This window comes from Ochlerotatus camptorhynchus, unplaced genomic scaffold (assembly GCF_037179485.1).
Source record: "Ochlerotatus camptorhynchus isolate MF236.1 unplaced genomic scaffold, CSIRO-AGI_Acam_v1.1 ptg000485l, whole genome shotgun sequence".
Lineage (NCBI taxonomy): Eukaryota > Metazoa > Arthropoda > Insecta > Diptera > Culicidae > Ochlerotatus > Ochlerotatus camptorhynchus.
The window spans coordinates 213858-237369 of NW_027040970.1; the positions used below are offsets into that span (position 1 = coordinate 213858).

The 23512-nt window shown below is 38.6% G+C and overlaps 2 protein-coding genes across 6 annotated transcripts in view; one reads left to right on the forward strand and one right to left on the reverse strand.

The window, feature by feature from the left end:
• LOC135712497 (uncharacterized) overlaps positions 1–10292 on the forward strand; it is an 81901-nt gene extending 71609 nt beyond the window's left edge. Inside the window, exons 4-5 of the mRNA XM_065235447.1 lie at positions 9514–9699; positions 9894–10292. Of these exons, the coding sequence (XP_065091519.1) occupies positions 9514–9699; positions 9894–10292 (585 nt within the window). The remainder of the gene's footprint in view (positions 1–9513; positions 9700–9893) is intronic.
• Positions 1–23512, reverse strand: part of LOC135712495 (netrin-B-like) — a 212362-nt gene that overhangs the window by 143485 nt on the left and 45365 nt on the right. The gene's annotated exons all lie outside the window — the stretch shown is intronic.

Below are 23512 nucleotides of genomic sequence, written 5' to 3' on the forward strand. Positions count from 1 at the left end.
TGCAATGTAAATTTGTCCGGGCTACACTACGAAGTCTACATTGGCGTGACCCAGTAGACCTACCGCCTTATGAGCATCGTTGTGCATTGATTAGTATCGAAATCGTCGTAAGATGGATCAAGCTTTATTGGGGCTAAAATACTTCGCGAAGAGATTGATAGTTCAGCCTTACTGGATCGTATGAGGATTTATGCCTAATCCACTAACTCCGTGGAATACTTTATATGGCTCCAATGACCCCGTGAACTCTATAAGCAGACGGTTTCAAGAAGAGTATCATGTTTTTGATTTTAATATGTCTACAAACACTTTTAAACAACGTTTACGATCCCGCAAATATATTTAATTGAACTACACAGCTAAAAAAAAGTAGTGTAAATTTCCGCTACTATGATGCACATAAATGGAGCGTCATATATCATACAAGTTTAGATTATAGATCGTGTAACTTTATGAGACATGTCATGTAATATCCCATATATTGTATACAACTGTCCACTTTTGTTTGCAACATTTCTTGCAAGTTGCTAGTTTACGTGAAAAGGAAGTTTACATGTATGAATGTTTGCATGCATGGATGTTTACATCGCCAGTAAAATTCAGAATTTTTTGGTGTGTAAGATTGAAAATGTTTCATTAAGACCACGACGTTTTTTTTCAGGATAACACCACCACTGCCCACTTTGCTCAAAACAGCACGTAAATTTTATCTTGGTCAATTGCTGATGATCAAAATCATAACACATCGTAATTATGTTGCAAAGTTGACGTAATATTTAATAAAAATAATTCAATGTCTGGATACACTGACCGTCTGCTAATCGGTGAATTACGGTATCACTTAACATTAAGTTGATTCAAACTATTCCCAAGCAATTAGCCAGCTTGTTAATCCACTTGCCTGAAATAACGCTTACCCTACAATCTCGTGCAATACAAATTGAGTGTGCACTCCCCTAGTGTTCCAGCCCATTAAACTCCTTTCAGCGCAACGCATTTTTCTCGCTCACGAGAACCAGGGAACGCTAGTCTGTCAACGCGTAATTTGGCGAGACAATTCGTGGCTGTCATCGCAGAAAAATTTCGCACCGATTTATTTTCGGAGTTGCACACATGTCGTTTGTCACCGAAAGCAACCAACAACGTCATCCAGATAGAATGTTTCTACTTTACATGTTCCTGATCTGTAGCCGATTCGCAAGCAGAAGTCCTCTCTCCTGGGCCTTGCAGGGACACATGGAGACTCGGTGGGGTTAACAACATAATAAATTAATTGTGGAGACGCTGCTGACTGCGGGCGACGTGCTCGAAATAGAAATTTTATATGAGCACCCGTTTGGGAGTGAGTAAATTATCGAGCGCGTAAAATGCACTTTTCGACGCGGCCAATGTTTACTTAATCCCGCTTCAAGTCAGTGGTATTAAAATCCATCGAGCGATGCATTCGAAGCCATGCGCGCAGTGAAGTGACGAGTGAGTTTTGACAGTGGCTGTCTCGGCCGATGCAAATGTCATCGTCATGAAGGGAAAGCCTAGTCTGTGTAATCGTCTAAGGGATCAGTTTTGTATTTGTCTGTTTACAGAAAAGCGCAAATTAGCGAAGAACAATTTGATATGTTGTTTGAAAGATGCTTAAACGAAGGGACAAACACGTATTCATTTTCAGATGTTTCTTAATAGGGTTACCATATGAGCCGATTTGTTTATCAATTATCTAGTTTTTTCTCTAAAAAATAGTTTTGAATATTGTTCAAACCTGTTACCTATCTGGTATTATTTTCGGCCAATCACTTCACATTGCCACCAAATTCCAATCTTGTATCCATCCGAGTTCCTCCCACAGAATCATTGTAAACACATTCTTGACTCAGACGACGTCTGATCTCGTGTCCGGCATCCATCTAGACGGTGGCATCACAGTTTCAAATGTCTCGTACAAGTTGCTCTCATCTCAAGGGTTTGTCGGGCGATTCAGGTCGGCCTTCAGCATGATAAAATCTAGATAACCGCCTCTCCCGTGCACAGCAGATGAATGTTCTGCATTCGACCACACAGGTTGTCGAAATCAGTTATTTTTAAACCACCATCCATCGAAAGTTGAAAAGCACGTGAATGAATCTTCAAAAGTTATCCCAAGACAAATCTACTCCACTAACACTAAGTAGTCCCCCAACTGAAAACTCCATCTATCTATACTGTTTTCCTCACTCGGAATTAGAGATGTATGCCTGTTTTGAGCGACGCCGACTCTGGTCGATTACGTCAAGGTTTTTATCTGCTTTTAAATACACGCCAAACCGAAACCATTGGCCTTTTGGGAATCGAGGCAATTAGCGCTCGCTGTCATAAAAGTCGAAAAAATCTCCCTGCACGATTCACACGCGTTTCACGTCTGATGGCTGAAACGTGGTTATGGTGGCCGGCAGTTCGCGATGACAACAGAGCGCGCTGAAGAAATCGATTGATGTTCTGAGCGAGCATGCTGCTGAGTTCGGTTGAAAGCACGTTGGAAACAACAAAAACTGTGTTGATCGATTACCCAGTGCGGAACGATTTTCGCTTGCTTCTTAATCAGACAGACAGACAGCGCGCGGTGTAACTCCGCAAAGTACCGACCGGGAGTACCCTGGGAAGCGTGCTGACAAGTGATGATATATTAACGATACATCGTATTTTTCGACCTCAACACCTCGGACTGGGCGAGAGCACGCTGATGCTGTGGTTGTGAGTTTAAGAGCTAAAGTTTCATGGAAAAATATGCTTATGATTTTGAAGAGCAGTACTGAAAAATGCCAAGGTAATTGTTTGACTCACGGTATAGGTCTGTACCGATATTTTGTAAATTGCTTACACCAAGGTACATCGATATTACTTCATTTGCTTAGAACAATCCAAGAATCGACCATAAGTTTCAATGTTTATGTTTACTCCACAGCGGCGCCGGTGGTGTAGTGGTAAGCGTGATTACCTCTCACCCCAGCAGGCCTGGGTTCAATCCCAATTGGCACCGTCGGGATGTTCTGAGGCATAACATCTCTGATCACGCCGGAAGTAAAGCCGTTGGTCCCCGGTTCATGACTTGATGGGTCGATAGGTAGGGTCCAGGTGTGGGAGCTACCTTCCTGGCTTCGGTAGTATTGGTGCTCAGCACGGAAAACAAGATCGACGGAAAACAAATCAAGGAAAAATATGTTGCTTCCACACCATTCTAGTTTGATGAAAAAAAAATTACAAATACTATAACGTCACCTACACAGCAAAAAAATAATTTTGATATCACATCAAAGTGGATGCACTACAATCATGTCGAAAATTTCATGTAATTTTTATGACCACATAAATAAACAAATGCAGAAAAAGCAGCGTAATGTCAGTTCATGCATTGTATTAATGATAATTTTGTCCTTTTTAGCAAGTAATATTACACCATATTTTCAACATGATTGTAGTGCATCCACTTTGACGTGATATCAAAATTATTTTTTTGCTGTGTATGCATATTTTTGCATTTGCTTTAAAATTTTATAAAATCAATCAATTTTAGAATTTATTTATTTACTGGCCTTAGTTGAAGAAACATACAGAATTTCAGATAGTAAATCGTGTATTTTTATGTTAAAAAACTGGTAGTTGAAAAATAATAAAATATTTTTTCCCATGTAGCCCCTTTTATGAGTTTTGTTTCAGGAGTCCCGTCAATGGTCCGTTCACCTTTCAAGGTCCTGAGCACTTTCCCACCAGATGCAGTGCATCTCCCACATCAATTCACCCCCATCTACCTTTAGTCCACTTCTAACCATTAAAAAAACTAGTCCTTAGCCTCGTGTAAGCCATCAGTGTTCGGCGCCCGTTCCAGTTACTTTAGTCATAAGAAATCTTGTTAATTTACATTGAATTACGGCTCCGCAAAGCTATTGAAGATTAGCCTTGACAAAAACATATAGGGGAATTGGCTCTAATGTTGGGCTATGGATCTTAAGATTGGGCCCATCGATAAAAATGTCCTGTTCTTAATTTTTTCGTAGAACAGCGCGTCAATTGGATATTATTGTTTTCTAGTGAAACATTGTCCAAGAATGCTTTGCTTCGAAATGTATGTATTGGCATAATATTAAGGATGCTTAGGCCAACATTAACCCTATATTGGTATTTGTATGTATCCTCTTTTTCGTTTGAATATTCTTTAATATCTAAATAAAGTTTTCACTCATCGAATATCAATGCTCAAGATATAATCTCTTAGAGGATAGGTTTAAGATATTTTATTGACACCGTCAAAAACAACGCTTAAATTTCTTTGCAAACCCCGCTGCTGATCAGGAGTCATTCGGGTCCGGAGCGGCTTCCAGACCGCAAACAATTAATCATTTTTCAGCAGCAATGTATCACTCGCCGTCGCCCGGTGACGCCAAAAAAACTGAACGACGCGTCGAGGACGAGGATGTGTGAGGTAACGCGGCCGGACAGCAGCTGCAAAGCTGAGAAACGACACAGCCGAGACATACTGCCGACAAATGGCAAGTGGCAGTTTTTCGGACTTCTTTTACGACGCCCCGTATAGATGAATGTTTAGATGAACAGCTTCTCGTAATTGAATATCCACACAGCTCCTGCTGTTACTTTGCATGCTCGAGCTTGTAGTGTTGCAAATTGCCTGTGGATATTGAGCCGATCTTTGGGAGTGCCAAAGTGCTTGCTGGTTGTAGCTACTACAATGTGTGCGTGAAAAGTTGAGTGATATTGAATCCATAGTCGTAGTTAATAGAATGATTGGTTTGAAATCGAAAAACGAATTCACTTTATATTGCAGAAGTAAGAAGAAATGTGACATAAACTTAAAATCAATACCTTGAAACCTTCGGTAGAGTAGAGCGCTACTTTGTCGTAATCGCCCATTTCCGTTGTATCAATCAGAAAACATCAACCATATCAAGGATTTCACCATGCACAAATCAATAATAAGTTTGTTCCGATGCGTTAGTTCATTAGCTATAACATAAATCCTGTTAGTGCACATTGTATGAATATTTACGCTCATTGTTCTCAAAACAAAAGAAGCGCTCCTAGCGAATCCCCTTTTTCTACGTGTATCCGTAGGACGAAGAAAATCTAATGGCGTTTCAATGCATTAGGACGGAATTGAAACTCGTAAAACGAACTTAGAATCAAGAAGCAGTTTTAGATTTTAAACAATATCTCAACAATTTGTGGCTCTTTATCAAATCTAACGGTACGTATGGAAAGGTGAATAAATTGAGAAGTCATCTTTGACATAAATGTTCCATTTTTTGTTTAAGCTCGTTCAGAAAAGAGAGGTGAAGCGCGGGTTGTGCTTAGTAGGACGGAAATTAGATCAAAACCTCTACACAAAATTAATAAAAAGCGCTTTTCAAATTTCTAGGTGAACGAAATAACACATTGAGAAATCCACTTCAATTCCACTTTTCTGCTTGTATTATTGAATAAGCATTACCATATTTTTTGCCTCTATTTATTTAAAAAAGCAAACACTAATCTTGACTCATTTATTTTGGAAAGTGTATGTATTTAATGGTGAAATAATATCAAACGCTGAATAAATAAAACTAAGACGATCTTTTTTGGCACTTTAACGATCCAATTAAGGCTGTGAAGCATTTCCCGAGTTAAATTTAACTCGGGGTTAAAAGAGACATTTCGAAAGTTTTTTTTTAATGTTCGAAAATCCCTGTGCTGTCGATCGACCGGTTTTCGAGAAGAACTTAGCCAAGGTTTTCAAAATTTAACTTCTTGTCTGTAAGAAGTAATCATGCTCGGATAGCAGGGTTAATCAGGCCAGTGACAAGGCCTATACCAACAGCAGCGTTTGACAGTAGACAGCAGCTCAAATCATTTATTTTGCTTTGCTGGGCCCGCTGTCACGGTATAACATGTTGCCTACACTGGGCTGGAGTTTATCGATAACTTTCCATCTGTCAAATTTTAACCAAAAGTTAAAATAATCCACCAAATGGCTCAGAGCCTAAATAGGTTAAACAAAATTGAACTAATCACAAACAGTGGAGATGGCAGCAGTGTGCGTAACATAACATTCGTTTTCCCGCTCAGGGATGTAAACAAAGTTTCATATAACGTTGTTTGGCAATATGATGTTGCTTTCTACGACATTTATATAAGGTCTGGGTCAAAGGGCTTACTGGTTTTAGTGAAATGAGCAAATTTTTAGTGGTGTTCGTATTTCATTGCAATGTTTATCTTTTTACACGAAACAGCTGTTGTTCGTGACGTATTTCTATCTGTTCGCCGTATGTATAGCAATGTTTACAATATTTTTGCTTCTAACACCAGCAAGCTGCCTGTTGGCCCAGACCTTTAGCCGGTGCCGGTGATGTAGGGGTAAGCGTGACTGCTTTCTCACCCCAATGGGTCTGGGTTCAATCCCAGCCGAGGTCGGTGGGACTTTTCTGAGGCATAAAAATCTCTGGTCACGTCTTCCTTCGGAAGGGAAGTAAAGCCGTTGGTCCCGGCCCATGTGTGTTTGAATGGGTGCCATATCCTAAGCAGGTGTGGAAGCTGCCTTCCTGCACATTCGGTTGCCGTCAATCGATGTCCGTCGGTGATTGGCACTAGATTGCGGAACAGTGACTGACGTTAAATAAACGAATGAAGAAGAAGAAGAAGGCCTAGACCTTATATAAATGTCATTGATTCTTATGCACTACACAGATAAAAATTCTGAATTTTAATTGTGATGTAAACATTCATTCACGTAAACTTGTATTTTATTTCATGCAACCGAGCAACTTGTAAACAATATTGTTTACAACGATGGACTTTTGTATACAATATATGCTAATTTGCATGAAATGTGCCAGAACTTTACATGATATATAATGTAAACTGATATGGTATGTGACGCTCCATTTATGTGAGTATGTGACGTTACATTTTCTGTTGTATTTAAAAATGAATTAAAAGGATGGTAAGATTATCCCCATCATACTAGTCGATATTGAAAAATGATGGCACGACGAAGCCGAGGGGGGCGACACATCTAAATCTCAATTCTAGATGCTCAAAAAATCTCACACTAGCGAATCAATCTTCGAAAAATCATCTTTCATTTCCCGCATCTACTTCATCTTTTTGCAGGAAATCTTCAAAATCGACATAAATCTTCTTTTTATCTACTCAGCGTGCGCGCAACTAGTCACAGCAAAACACAATCTTTTCTGCATCATAGATAGAGTCGTCCCCCTCGGACGAAGCACACTGCCAATAAATATTACTAATACATTTATTTTTTTTCCTTTGGTTTGTTTTTTCCGTCGATCATGTTTTCCGTGCTGAGCACCAATGCTACCGACGTGCCAGGAAGGCAGCTTCCACACCTGGACCCTACCTATCGACCCATCAACTCATGAACCGGGGACCAACGGCTTTACTTCCCATCCGAAGGAAGGCGTGATCAGAGATGTTATGCCTCAGAACATCCCGGCGGCGCCGACTGGGATTGAACCCAGGCCTGCTGGGGTGAGAGGTAATCACTCTTACCACTACACCACCGGCGCCGTTACTAATACATTTAGAAAGTGATGATTTATACAAGAAGAAAAAGCAGAAGCAATTCGACTGATGGTTAGTTGCCTCTTAAGTCTCAATCAGTTTTCGTTAAGGGATCATTCACATATTATGTGAGGGAATAATGTAGCAGGGGTATATGGAATCCAAATTTCACCACATTTTTTTTTATTTAAATGTAACTGCTACGATCCGGAGGCAAATTAATCACAGTTGGTTGGTGATAGAAATCTTAAAAATATTAAATTATAAGATATAGATTTTTCTGCATTATTTCCAAATTTATGTTTTATGTTTTATTTTAATTATTTATTTGTTGTTTCATCTTCGATAAAAAATGAAAATCGTACAGACTACTTTACCTAATATTTTAAATCCTATTTTTAAAAGTACTTTTGCTAATCACAAAATCTAAATCCTCGTTTGTATCGTTAAAAGCTCGCAGACAAGCGTCGAATGGATTGCTGAAACCGTAACCTGTCCGGTGAGCCGGCACAGCGACAAGTTGTGAGCTCCTCAACTGTCGGGGTGGAACGTATAGAGGGACATCCTGTAGTTGTTGAGGACAATCAATGTTGCCACGCAGTAAGTCGAAAAAAAAACTAGTTGCTGAATGTTTGTGCGCCTAGCACGTAAGGTTTCCAAATCAATCAGCATACAGGCAGATTTAGCGGGTCGTTCCATGGAAGGTTGCGCAGCGCGAATCGAATGAAAACCTTCTGAATTCTTTCGACTCTGATGATCAGCGATGCGTGATAAGGTGTCCAGACAGAGGCCGCGTATTCCAGGATGCTACGTACCAAAGTACAGAACAATGTTTTTTGTGCAAAAATGTCTGTAAACTGCCACGTATAGCGTCGAATGCATCCAAGAACCGAAGAAGCTTTAGCCGTGACAAGTGCAACATGTTCGTTGATGACACGGATCCAATTGTGTATTGGTGGTTGACGGTGGTGCTCCGACGGGAAGACGATATCACCTTGCATTTTCCTATGTTGACACTCATGCCATTTTCTTGGCACCATAGGAGTAGCATATTTATGTCATTTTGCAGGGCGAGACAGTCGAGTACGGTCGCGATGACTCTGAACATCTTCAGGTCATCGGCGAACATTTGCTTGAATGAAGAAATCTGAAGGCACAGATCGTTGACAAAAAGGACAAACAGCATTGGGCTGAGCACACTTCCTTGCGGTACTCCCGAAGTAATTGCAAAGGCCTTGGAGGGTGCAGAATTGATCGAAATGAAGGAATGGCGGTCGGTCAAGTAAGAGAGAATCCAATCAACTAACCAAGTAGGGAATCCAATAGCTCTTATTTTTTCGGTAGCGTACACGTGTGGCACTGTGTCAAACGCTTTTGAAAAGTCGATGTAAATGGAGTCCACCTGTCGCCGGGCTTCAACCTCTCGAAACAGGGTATTAGTGTAGCACAACAAATTTGTAGTAGAAGAGCGGTGCTGGACAAATCCATGCTGGAACTCCGAATAGGATGAACCACATTGTACAGAGCATTGTGCACTAAGGTTTCAAAGACCTTGCTAATGCAACAGAGAATTGATATTCCACGGTAGTTTTCAGCTCGGTTTCGATTACCCGCTTTATGGATTGGCACAATTGAAGCTGTCTTTCAAACATTGGGAAATGATATTTCGCTCAGCGAACGGTTGAATATGCAGGAGATCGGAGAAGCGAGTGAGCGTACGCAATATTCGAGCAGAGATGGGGCCGCTGCCCTCGCTGCTAAGACATCCGGGAATGAAAGGGTCTTTCTCCTCAACGAGGGGAACAGAGCCCTCTGCACTACAGCCAACCGTGACCTCCCCCCGGTGGCTAGGGTCCACTGACATGGAGAGAAGAGTTGGCGATCAAACGTCGTCAAAATAGATAAGCGGATTAAGAGTGGATTCCAAGCCGGAGATAACTCTGTAGCTTTGAGACGTTCTGTTTGCAGAGCTCGGAGTCGGTTTATCCGGGGCACGTTTATCGTTTTACGGACGCATCGCGGTCGCGGGCTGGAGTTGGACTCGGAGTGGCGGGACCGAACACTGCAACGAGTCAAAGTCTACCGGAGGAGTGTTCCGCTCAAGCCGCAGCTATTCTAGACGCAGCCATCACTCTGGCAGATCAACCGATCCTCGTATTAACTGACTCACACAGCGACATCCAAACACTGGAAGCCGAAGCCCCGAACCACCCCTGGATACAAGCCATTACACGGTACGCTTCACCTTCAACCGTCTTTACGTGGATCCCCGGACACTGCGGTGTTCCCGGAAACGAGGCTACGGACAGACTGGCGGGATCTGGTGCATCCCGTCCCCGCTACACCAGGAACGTACCCCTCCTCGACGTCAGGCGTTGGATTGTGAATACCATTATGGAAGCCTGGCTGCAGGAATGGTTCAGTCGCGGACCACTTTCCTGAAGAAGATCAAGGGAACCATACGCTCCTGGCCGGACAGCCAAAAGTACAAGGACCAGTGGATTATCTCAAGACTCCGGACCGGCCATGCGAGGATTTCTTGTAATTTCGGTGGGACACCTTTCCGCAAGGTCTGCAGCGTCCCCGCCTCGGTGGAACACGTGCTGTGTGTCTGCCCGGAGTTCCAGAAGCTACGCAAACAACATGGACTCCCGGAGAACGTCAGTAATCTACTTGGTTACGACCCCTCGACGTTGGCTGCGCTGTTCGCCTTTCTGAAAGAAGCCCACTTGTATGACCAAATCTAGCCCCCCGTCAGTGGCTGCACTGATCGTGTGTTCCTCACGTTTCTATTTTTTCTGCCGTCGGGGTTTCTCCGCCAAACCGGGCACTGTCTCCTACGCTGGAGCTCTACCTTGTTCACGCACCCAGTCCTCACCACAGCCCCGATCTAATCCTCACCTTACATTAAGTTTTTAAAATGTTGTCTGTCTCATTCGTTGGGTAATCAGAGCCGGTTATACGTCACGTTCATTTCAAATTGAAACCTATTTTTTGGCAGGATCTAGCCTGACCATCTGCTGTACAACGTGATGAACTAGCCTTCGGCTAAAAATCACGGTAATAAAGAAAAAAAAAATTTATGAATATGAAACTCCCAACTTCACCGTTAATATGAAACTGCATATTTGTTTCTGATACTTGTTTTCGTTAAAAATATGTTCTATGATTAATTATAATTTATCCCATAAAGGTACTATGTAAAACAATATTCATCGTAGAATATTGTTATTTCGTCACTACTGTGTAACTGGTATTGTAATATTGAATTGATTACATATCAACTCGCATCTTGCGCTTTTATGGTTGCATTGTTGTTGCCTTCATGATTGCTGTAATGATTTTACGACACATAATGTGGTCACAAAATAGTGGCAGCCACTTTTATGTTACAACATGTGCTACTTGGGTTGCTGAAAGATCTTTTACCTCAACTCAACAATTGGTGACAAACAAGCTCAGATGTATTTGCAGACCAATGTATAAAATTAAATCAGAAGTTCAGAAACGTAAAATGAAAACTTTTTGAATCAGCAGAGAAAATATGATATATTACAAAATACAACAAATATTTGCTAATTCCCCATGGCCCCCCACGACTAAGTGTGCATGTGATTAAAGTTTTTCATATCTTGTATTTTTTCAATCAGCACAACATAATTTTGCGCATTTCCACAAAATTATTTACTCACAAACAAACAATGCAGCGAATTTCTTCAAAGTGCCGAAGCACTCAAAGAGGTGTGAAGTGAATAAACACCAGAACAACAAATCCTGAGAAAACGCCGTAGAAAACTGACTCCTTTCGCGCCAGCTCATAAAACTTTTTTTGAAATACGATATCGCGCTGGTTGTGGTACAAGAAATAAAGTAAACTAGAGCGTAATCTCTTGGGTTGAGATGTTATTCACACCATAGGACCCGAACAAGATCTAGCCCAAGTATTTACATGGTTCCTCTGTGCTCTTCGTCACGTTCCGGATCGGGCTTTGCTTAAATAGAAATGTTGTTAGTTGTTCGATTTTTTTCCCATTGTGCCTTAGGTTATGTTTCTTCTTTTCCGTTTTGCTGCGGTAGGCGCGAAAGAAAATCACCCAGTAGTGTGTTTGTCAGTGAGTGATGTGATAATCACTTCCTCGAGACTGCTGGTTGCTTCTGCTTGTTGTTGACTCCCATGCCCGTGTGCAAGGGCGCAAGGCAGATGAGAGTGCATTTGCATAGAGGCGCATTGTGCATTTGTGATTGCACAAGTCCACCGACGACGTTGCCTGGAGATTTTTCCGTCAGCGCCCCTGATAGTGGTTACTATTGGCAGAAAAGCAGCTTTCATCTGCTGTGTTTTAAAGGTAAGGGAAGGAAAAAAGCTGGTATGTTGCGAGTGCCATATGCACCGAAACCGATATGTTTTTTATGATTTGGATTTAGGAAATTTTTTTCCTTTATGTTGTAATGGAATAATAGTAGCTCAAAGATTTAAAAAAAAAGAACTCAATTGGAAGAACCGAACTTGCCACGCTCAACATAGTGCAATGATTCTTTGTTGTTCCTTTTCAACTGATTGGCATAAGATCTATGAATCAACTAATTGAATATGTTAAATATCCGTATGTATATGGGTAACGAAATTTTCAGAGCTGGGCACTAAAGCCGCTAACCGCAAAATCATACTTTGGGAAATCATTATTGAACCCGATTTATAACGTTGTGATTTTATGATTAAAATGCGATGATGATTTGGGCCGGCCTGCCATGGCGTATTATCACTGAGTGAGTTTATATATTGTATAAAGGACTTGGTATCAAAAATATTACAATCTGGACATGTGACAGTACAATACATAATTGAAAGATGACATCTATTGGTAAGAATATTAACTATTCCAAAATTCAGGGTAAAGGCGGTAAATGTAGGTTGCACGGACAATTATGTTTTCTAATGTTAATGGATTGCAAGACATTTTTGTACAGCTATGCATTATATGTTTGGGTTTTAACCCAGTGGTAAAATTGTATTGATTCAAGTTTTGATTTAAAGCTAGTAAAAACGTAAAGTGTGATTTAACGGTTTTTTTTTTTTTTTTCCTTTGGTTTGTTTTTTCCGTCGATCTTGTTTTCCGTGCTGAGCACCAATGCTACCGACGTGCCAGGAAGGCAGCTCCCACACCTGGACCCTACCTATCGACCCATCAACTCATGAACCGGGGACCAACGGCTTTACTTCCCATCCGAAGGAAGGCGTGATCAGAGATGTTATGCCTCAGAACATCGCGGCGGCGCCAACTAGGATTGAACCCAGGTCTGTTGGGGTGAGAGGTAGTCACGCTTACCACTACACCACCGGCGCCGTTGATTTAACGGTTAAATCACTGATCGCTAACGCACTAATCCGCTAAATAAAACTTTAGGTTAATCAACTAAAAAAAAAAACAAAACCTGATCATGAATCATACTTACCAGAATAAGCGTTGTATCAAAGGTACTTTTGTACAAAAATCCGTTTCAATCTGAAACTATTAATGCGCCTTTTGCTCCATAGTACAATCCTCCGCTGAAAAAATAAACCCCTCAGATATGTTTTCGCTCATCAACGGTATCAAATAGTATACTGAAACAAATCGACATGTACGGTTTATTGGATCCATCTTATAACATAGCAATGCCAGAAGATTTATTCATTCTATGTGATAGTTGATAGATTCCATTGGATTATCAGTCAACAACTATGACTACGATATGGAATGATTGCTATCGTAATTTCACACACTTAGTACATGATATTCCTTTGCTTCGAACGTGTTTACCGATGGGTAAGATGTATATGAATATTGTCTGATATATTTTATTGTGAAAACCTGTTGATATGTCATGGGTGGGAACAGACATCTAGAAACTATTGGAAATTCATATAAGTTTACACTATAAGAAAATCCAGTAGAATATATCAGTTTACGCCATGAATATTGTTCACTTAAAGATATATCTTCTATCATGTATATTTAATGGAGTTACTTTTAACGATTTTTGACGTTTGTTGATACGCCGTGATTAAACAGACATGTAGAAACTATTGGGTAGTAATTTATGTTTGCACTATAGGAAAACATGTATATCTAATTGGAATAGCTTCCGATTATTCTTGACTAGACTGGCCCACAATTATATGGGGGAAATTTTTTATCATTTTTTACAACGGGCCAACCCCTAGATTTGCGCCATTAGATGAGAAAACCACTCGCTGAAAATTTTAAGCTCATTCGGATGTAACATAAGCTGGCGCTTTTGATTTAAATTTTATATGGGAATTTTGGATGAAATGTATGGAGAAATAATATGCATAATTATAGCTTATGCAACGTATCAACTAGATTACCACTAAAAATAAAAGTTCGTATTTTCCACAGGCCAACATCCAAACTCGTGTCAATAGGTGACATAAGCACTCTTTGAATGTTTCAGCTCTTTTTGACGCTACACGGGCTGGCGCCTTTGGTGTCATGTTGATATAAGCGATTTGGTTGAAATTTTCATATACCAAATGCTCATGTACATTCAAATGTGTATATCTCAATAAAACTAACTGGACGCAATCTTCAGTAAAGTTGTTACTCATAAACTGAACTACATGTTTTGAAAATTTGAAGCAAATCGGAAATAGGGAAACTTTTTTATAATCGATAGAGTCTAGGAGTGTCATTTTGTCGTGTATTTTATCCAAAGGCCCCATACAAAGTTCAAACTAAAAGCGCCAGTTCATCTTAGGACCAAATGAGCTGAAACTTTCGGATAATGGTTTTCTTACCTAAGGGCACAAATCTGGGGGTTGGCCCGTGGAAATTAGAACTTTTATTGTTGTGGGCCAGTCTATTTTTGATTTAAAAGTAATAAAAATAGATTTGCCTTTTAAGAAAACCAACAGCAAATATTTGATTTGGCATGGTTTTTGAGATGAATATTGCTGCCAATAAAATACATCTTACACAGTTTATTGTCCCATAAGATATTTCAGAAAACAATGTAAATATTAAGATTGAAAAAAAAATGATCCTACTTCAACATTTACTGAGCTAAGATTCTATTTGTAAGCCTTCTACACGGCCTATCCAGATTCCAGCACTAGTATTGCCCTAATAAAATAGTTATGGTTATTTTGCTTAACGACGTATTCTGGGTATAATCCAAACCATTTGTGGAATGGTTCAATCATTTGGGTTGTCATTCGTTTATTGTATTTTTTATTAGGGTGGAACTTCATGAACCAGTTCCATGAACTCATATAATGTAGTCGTTGTTTTATTGCACACAGGAGCATTAAGAAAGATTTTAACAAACGACACCACCGAAACGGAACATAATTTTTCAGTGCTATTTTTCTTCACTAACTAGTATAACGTTGCACTACATTCCATGTCGGAAGAGTTGTTCTTACTTCAAGCTAATTGAACGAGCTCTATCTTGAAGTCAGCCGTAGCCCAGGGAAATCGAGCGACGATACCGACAGCATCACACATCAACAGTCTCAATAAAAAAAAACATAACTATGAAAGCGCTCAAAGCACCAGCTCATGATGTTTATTTTTAGAACCGATAAAATATATGTGTCAAAACCAAAAGTAAATTTCATGTGATTTTAATATAAAATACAATTAAATTGATTTTGACATGTCTATGATATTGTTGTGAAAAGTAAAGATTATGCTTATGCGTTTCAAATCCATTTCAGTTAATTCTTATAATTTGATCGATTTTCACTTATCATTTGACGATCATATAAAAGTTTCCAACTTAATAGGATTAGAAATGTATCAGATATTCATATAGAAGTTTTTCTTTACTTTAGTTAACGTCGGACTCTATTCCTAAATCTAGCGCTAATCACCGACGGCCATTGATTGCCATCGATAGACGGCAATCGAATGTGCAGGAAGGCAGCTTCCACACCTGCGCAGGATACCGCACCCATTCAAACACACATGGGCCGGAACCGACAGCTTTACGAAGAAATACGTGACCAGAGATTTTTATGCCTAAGGAAAATCCCACCGACCTTGGCTGGGATTGAACCCAGATCCATTGGGGTGAGAAAGCAGTCACGCTTACCACTACACAACCGGTGCCAGCTCATATATAATTTTTCATTTAAGGCCTTCGACAAAACGTACAAAATACACCGTTGTGCTAACGTTGTAGCTGGTACCTCAAATCAAGGTTGCAAATACTCATTTCAGCTAAAACAATGTTTTTTTTTTAAATTATGAAATAATCAGATGCTATGATCATATTTTGAACTGGTAAGATACAAGAATAAGTTGCAAAGACATATTAAACCTGTTTATTTCACTTCATGAGAGTCACAATCAGCGATTTTTCACACACTCACTCACTCACTTACTCACTCACTCACTCACTCACTCAGCGATCAGCAAATCGCTGATTGTGACTCATGGAAAGCAAAATTTACAGGTTTTATGTTTCAAACGCATACTTTGTAGCCTCTTCTTGTAAGTTACAAGTAAAACATGTAATCATACCATCTTTTGGTTTTATTAATCCGAAAAACATTATTTTAGCTGAAATGAGTATTTGCAACCTTGCCTCAAATTGTACATTTTGCAGTGCTAGCTGCGTATACAGTATCCCTCCAGTCCGGGTATCGTTAATCCGACGACTCGATAAACCGATATCGCAGTCTCTTTTGGAGCTTTAGACGCAGGACTAAGTCTTTAATTTCTATACTGGGGGTCACATTTAAAAAAAATAATAATTCAGACATGTAACGAAAAATCCCGAACACGGACGCAACGATAGAACGCAAATCGAACAAACGACACATTGCGCATGCTCACATGCTAGGTTGATCGCTCACCATTTCACCGATGAAAGGAAGGGAGGAGAAGCAGTGATAATAAAAACGCTTGAAAAATCGCTTTCTTCGTCATTTGCTCTCGGGCAACGGACGGATAAACGTCGGACACGACGTATGAGTGGAACTGCACGCATCGCAGCAATAGCCACATTATTTCCATTTTCAATCTGTATGATCACCGTAAAAAAAATTTTAATCTGTTTCTGGCTAACATATTTCTGGCTGTATAAATTCTATAGTATGATCTGATTGAGGATCGTCGTAAATATACTTTGAGTTCATTTGAAGTTCAGAAATATTTTGTTCATAGTTCAGAATCTTGAAGAATGACTTAAAAAAGTTTTTGAAATCCTAAATCTTGATTTTTTTTGAATGATTTGTATCTTTTTTAAAAGTCTAAAAAGTCAAGTCCCAGTAATGAGAGACAAACCTGAAAAAAATTTGGTGAAGAAACAAACACATTTTCGTAAAACTTGAATTTTTTTATATCCGAGATTACGAAAATCTTTGTCAAGTCATTTGTTTTTTTTTACTCGACAATTTTAGAAAATGCAAAATAAGCATTGAAATTTTATAAAGAATTAGATGTAAAATGATATGCTCGATAATTCATTTTCTCAAATAATTCTATTCAAACCAAATTTCAACTTTATCTAATCATTTGGTAGATTGAAAGGGTATTGAATTTGTTGTTGTTTGAACCTAAGTGCCCTCAGTATTTCTTTGTGAAAAACTTTGGGATGGTTTCATCTGCAATTCTCTATTTGCAATCGTGTTTATATGTTTTATCAACTTTATTGTATTTTGTCACAACACATAACTTTTATTTTGATATTTAGTAGAATGGCATAGAATATTCTTTATTTCTGATACTATGCTAGTCAAATGTCAAAATATCCTGTTGACTGTTCGACTCACAAGCTGTAATCAATCAGCTTGTGGGTTGTTAAAAGGGCTTGTTTATAGATTCGACAAATTGTAAAAAAGCTTCCTTTCATGCCCTAGGCACAGACCCTTCAACTTTTTTTTTTACCTTGTTAGGATGATAACATTAATCTGTATGGATTTGGCAGTCGTTGGATTATCGGATCAACCCCGCTAATCCGGCCACAAATTTGTCGGATTAGCGGGAGGATACTGTAATAAGTACACCCTTACTCGCTGCAAAACCATTCTTTTTTTTTTTTTTTAATTCTTTATTTAAGAGATTTTCAGCCTTAGGCTAGTTCATCTCTAAGCAAAACCATTCTTTTTTTATTCATCATCAACGACAACAGCAGTAGCGTCGAAATTACCGAAACTATCCTCACTCAATTTGTTTCGATAAATTCGATGACAATCACATTCTTTCATTTTACAAATCATATATTTCTAGCATCCAGAATCATAAGGGCCTAACTGCAATGATCGATTTTCTCTTTTGTTAATAATTCGGCTGGATTAACATTCTGCTAGCTATTACATCCTTTTTCCACACTGTATTGGATAAATTTCGGTTCCGTACGTACCATAAGATTTGATAAAAAGAAACCAATCGTTGAGATATTGTCAAAAGTCTAACACTGCTTCTTGACGCCAAACTCGGCCTAACGCATTGAAACCCCATTGAAACGCCAATGAATTCACTTCGGCCTATCGGATGAAGATAAAAATTGATTCGGTCGGAGCGCTTGTTTTGTTTTTGGGAATAATAGGTGCAAACCTTCATACCACGCGTTCTCATTGACTTCGTTCGGTAGCTTAATAACTAAAGTATCGTACCAAACGCATAATTGACTTGTTAACTCTGAAATCATGGATTTATTTTAAGTTTTCTGCTCGATAGTACCAAAATGGGCGATTAACCCGAAGTAGTTCTCTACCCTACCTGGCAATTTTGGTACATGCGAGTCGCACTAAACGATTTTACATTTATCTCACCCACTCTTCGTTCATCGCTCTTCACTCTTCGCGAAAAGGCAATCGCTCATTGTGACTCTGTCAGAGCTAAATTTGATGGTTTTATGTATCAAACACAAACTTTACAATCTTTTCTTGTTACTTACACATACAAAATATCATTCTTATATCTTAAATATTATTCCATTATTTCATAAAACACTTTTTTAGTCAAAATTAATGGAATGTACCCTGGATGAGCCCAATCTGTAGGTCCATAGGACAACATTAGAGCCATTTCCTCTATATTTTTATCAAGCTGGTTTTGTGAATCTCCTATTGACAAGCGTTCAAATGTTCACGATGCGGAAGATCTTCCAACAGAGTCGCGTGTATCATATACCAACGCTCCATCTAGTCAACGTTTTATTTTATTTAAAAAAGAAATTCTTTTCGGCAAACAGCTAATTAAAGGCTCGACATTCAAATCCGGAAAATGATTGGTACTGATTAAGATGTGTTCTCCATTTATATGCTAAAAACATACATGGTTATTTTCTTCACTGCATATCCCCCTTAATACCAGAAATGCTCTCCGCTAAAACCAAGTGAAAGTGAAAATTGCTGTTAATTGAAATCATGACTGATGACAAACATATGCCTAAAGAGCGTATATACGCTTTTCCCGACGGACGCGCGAGCCGTCTGGGGGATCCGCTGAGGGTATGATAAACTGAACTGTTGTGATTTGGTGAAGTCGATCTAGAAGAAGTGGAACGGCCGGGTGACGACGACGACGACGACGGTTTAGTCAACGACTTAATGTTACCGATGCCACCATGCCACTACTACCGCGTTGATCTGATGCTCATCTTAATGATGATGATGACGATTGTGTTGTCTTAGTTTCTTCTTTTTTCGTATTTACCTACTTTTTATTTTCGTTTTACTGAACGAAAAGTGGCATTTAAGGCAACAGTACCTACTGTAGACTGTCGTCGGTGGTTGGTGTGGTGGACGAGAGTGGAAATAAGACGAGAACAAATTGCAGAGCTTGTTTTAGTATGGCACCTAACGGATGATTGGGTGAGGGAAGGATGATGGTCGCAACGGGAAGGAATGTACAAATTCACTGAATTATGTTTAAGCCTACGTCAAGCTAATGCAATGACGGAAGGGTGGTTTGTAATGATAATTGCAATCACGACCAAATTTCTGGGGGGAATTTCGATAATTGCCTGTGAGTTTGGCACGTGGAAAATTGCGCTCAGTAGCAATGAAATGATATTTTACCTCTAGGGTTGAGTCTGCGATTGGCTTACCTGCAAAGAATAAAATATACAGTAGTTAGTATTTCAATTGAATTCATTTGTACATGTATGATCAATTCAGATTTGTTGAAGTAGATAAAAAAAAAATCAATTTTTTAAACATCCTATGACGCGGGAGGATCACGATTTGGCGCTATGCAGAGTATGTGCATGATGCAGTTTGTGTGCGCGCGTACCACTTTTGCCGACTTTAATTCATGTAGATCAAAAGTAGTGAATCCGCGCCAATGATGCGGTGACAGCCGGAGGCGGCGCGTCGAGGTGATGGCGTCAACTCCTTTGGCGTGAACATGCGTAGCGCAAGTCGTGAGAAATATTTGTAACACGAAAATTTTCATTCACGGAGTGCGGGGTGCAAAAATGTGATTGGTTTTACATGTGATTAAGCTCGGCAAACTTTGTGATACTTATGAAAGATAGTTAACTGATTAGTTTTAACGCGCTAATGACAAAATAATAGACTGTAAACCAAACGGTAGATTTGCACTGCTATGCATATTGCTGCGTGATTTGAATCAGATCTTCACCTGCAACAAATCACTTTTTTCACTTTGTGAATACACTTTGCATCGTAAATTATAGGTATAGTCTCCCAATCGACTGCTTTTATGTAGTTATATGTAGGACCCCTCAGGCGATGGACACAGTTTTGAGGCGCATCTTAATTGAAATTCAGTCTCCGAAGCAGCATTCCTGTGGAGCTGAAGCTTTTGTTTTTCGGTAGATTGCAAAGAAAAGCAAAAAAGAATCTGCCGAAGCCTGACGGTCAAATGTAGGCGCTGCTGCTGCTGTTGCTGGTGGCATCGCAAACGAGATCTAATCAGTTCCTAATTTGACAGTTGAAAAACGTTTAATGGGCTACGGAAAGAAGACAAGTGTTTTAGACATCTTGTGGAAATGTTGCAAAAAATGTGTTTAAGTTGTTTATCAAGATTGATTTTTAAAATGTTCCTTTTTGCAAGCATATTGAAACTAATGTGAGGAAGATATTTTTGTTTCTAATTTGGGTTTGCATTAAGACATGCTGCATCCAATGAAATCAAACAACCAAATTGGTTTGAACAGAAAAGTACCGGCATGTCTGGGCGTTTCTATACCGCCACATAGATTAGCATCTAAATAGATCCGTCCGCCATCTATGCATGGGCACATGCGAAGATGATATCCGTTTACGGTAGTGACTATAGCGATAGGTGAATATTTGAAGTCTCGTGTTCCAAACTTTACGACATCTAAATGTGACAGAGAAACGATCCAACCACCACTTTATCAGATTCAGATGTATCGGATGGCGAACCTGTTCGTACCCGAGCGGTTGAGACTAGAAGCGATCCGAAATAAATTCATTCAACCGAGCACGTTGTATTTTATATCGAGATAATCATGAGCTTATCTGAGTCATCTAGATGGGTTCAGTTTTCTTTTTTGTTTTCAACCGGTGAATAAAAGATGATAACTGTTTCTTTATGTTATTGCAAACATGGGTTTTCTCTTTGGAGAATTAATAACATTGAGAGATATAGCTATGAGCTTATTGTTTATGTTACCCTTGATGGATATTACACTAAGGATTGATATTTTATGAAACATATCGGTAAGCCAAATGCCAATTACACCAGTCACGTGCAATCCAAACATTTTTTTTTTAAATTTAGAATTACTTTTGGATAGCTGGCAATCACTTCTGGCACCTTCAGACCATTTCGAAGTTTCTTTGGCATGATTTCGATTGCTGAGAATCTACAGGACCTCCACCAATGCCATTAATACCTTTAACCCTACGGGCAAATGTAAAGAATGTACTAATGTATCCTCTTTTTAACATAATGCTATTAAAATCAAAGTTATGTGCCAATCTCCCGTAAAAATCTGTCAGTATGATCATCTGGAATTTATTCAAAGTCTACCAGAATGTTTATGAAATCCATGTTTATAAAAATATATAAAGCATTGTTAGCATTGTTAGCATTACTAAAATCATCCAAAAGTTAAGAAAAGTATTGACACAGTGTTCCCAAAAAGTTTAAATATCCATTACGCAGCATTTCAAAATTGATTCAAATTTTAAGTGAAATACTGCAGAAAATATTTTTAGAATTCAAGATCAACAATTGAAATGGCCTTAACTCCATTTTGTAAACAAACCTTGTAAGGCCATTTTCTCACGAACCGAAGTCCGCAAAGGCAAACCAACTTAATGAACAGGTAGGGAAAATTCTCCTCTACCCGATTGTGGTTTAGGTTTGCGAATCAAGGTTTCGGTTCGCGAGAAAATGGCCTTACAAGGTTTGTTTACAAAATGGAGTTAAGGCCATTTCAATTGTTGGTCTTGAATTCTGAAGCAGCAAAGACTCAAGCAACTTTGATGGGATGATTTTTTTAACCAATAGTCGGTTTAGTCCTTAATATTTGATGCAGTACCAGAATATGTCTTAAATTTTTTATTAGTTTTAAATAATTGTAATATTACTCTGCGATTGATTAAACAATTTATAGCGTCTTCACTTCAATCAAAGGTTGCACTGACTGCATACTTACACTTCACTGTAAACTATTTTCAGAATTACCTTAAAATTCTGAAATCTAGGGCAATTCAGAATTCTATAGTATTTCAGACTGCTAAGGTAACTCAATATTCACAGGTACTTTAAAACTTTATTAAGAAATCTAATTAATTATCTTCAAATATATCATTAACATACTACAAAGTCCTGGTGGTTGTCTAGATTCAAAAGCCTTGCTAATTTTCCAAAGCTCAATTTATTTTAATTTTCAGCCCTGTACAATTTTCGATTTCTCAAAATTCCAAAATTAGCGAAATTCCTTCATGTCCAATAAATCAATGAATCCAGGATTCCAAAAAAACTCAAAATAAAAAAAATCCTGATGGCCTTTAGTAATTAAAATAGTAAATTTGACATTTTTATTTTTTGATAAGAGGGTCCATTAATTGCAGTGATATTTATAAAGCAACACTTTTAAAAAATCTGGGAAAATCTGGGAAAATCTAGAACATATGTAAAAAATCCGGATATAAACATGATATCCCAAGCAACAATTTTTGTTTTATTTAAGTTTTATAGCAGTTGATATAACCAAATTATAAAACCTTCACTGACGACCACATTGCTTTAACAATCTCCTGAGAACCGCAATACAGCCATGTCATGGCCAATTGGCCCAGTTTTAATGCAGTCATTAAAACTTGATATGCGAACTACTTTAGGAGCATAGGATTTATGTCAGTTTTATCACACTCTAGACGTGATTGTTAAAAATGAAAACATAAAACCTCCTCCAGGTCAGAAAGTTTTAACAGCCTTCTAATGACTACCATAAAACTATATTACAACCGCATAAATCGCTCCTGAAGAAGTTGATAAAACATGATACGCAAAACATTTTGACAACTTTTAAGGTTTTAAGTTGGGGTTGTTGGATGATAGTTAATATTGAGAAATATTTTATTGTGGTTTTATTCTTTCGATGTTTGATGTGAAATCATGATCCTTGTCAGTTGGTAATAATGGCTGATATTATTGTACATTGAAAATAAGACGACTTTATTATAATTTTAAACCAATCTGTATATGCTTCACAGCATGCCGTGCAATATTTATGGTGATTATTATACCAAATAGGAGCATAAATTTAGTGCGCCATATGAATACTAAAATATAGGGATATTTTTAATTTGTCTGCATTAGCACCATGCATTAAAGAGTCATTCAAAGATTATCTATTTAGTACAAAACTGTTACTACTGTTGTGCAATAACCAGTCACATATTATTTAATTATACATAGATGTATGAAAGCGTTTTATTACCTATCAATTAAAGCGTAATTATTCATACTGTGTGAAATTTGTTCATACGGGGACATTTTTTTTCCTT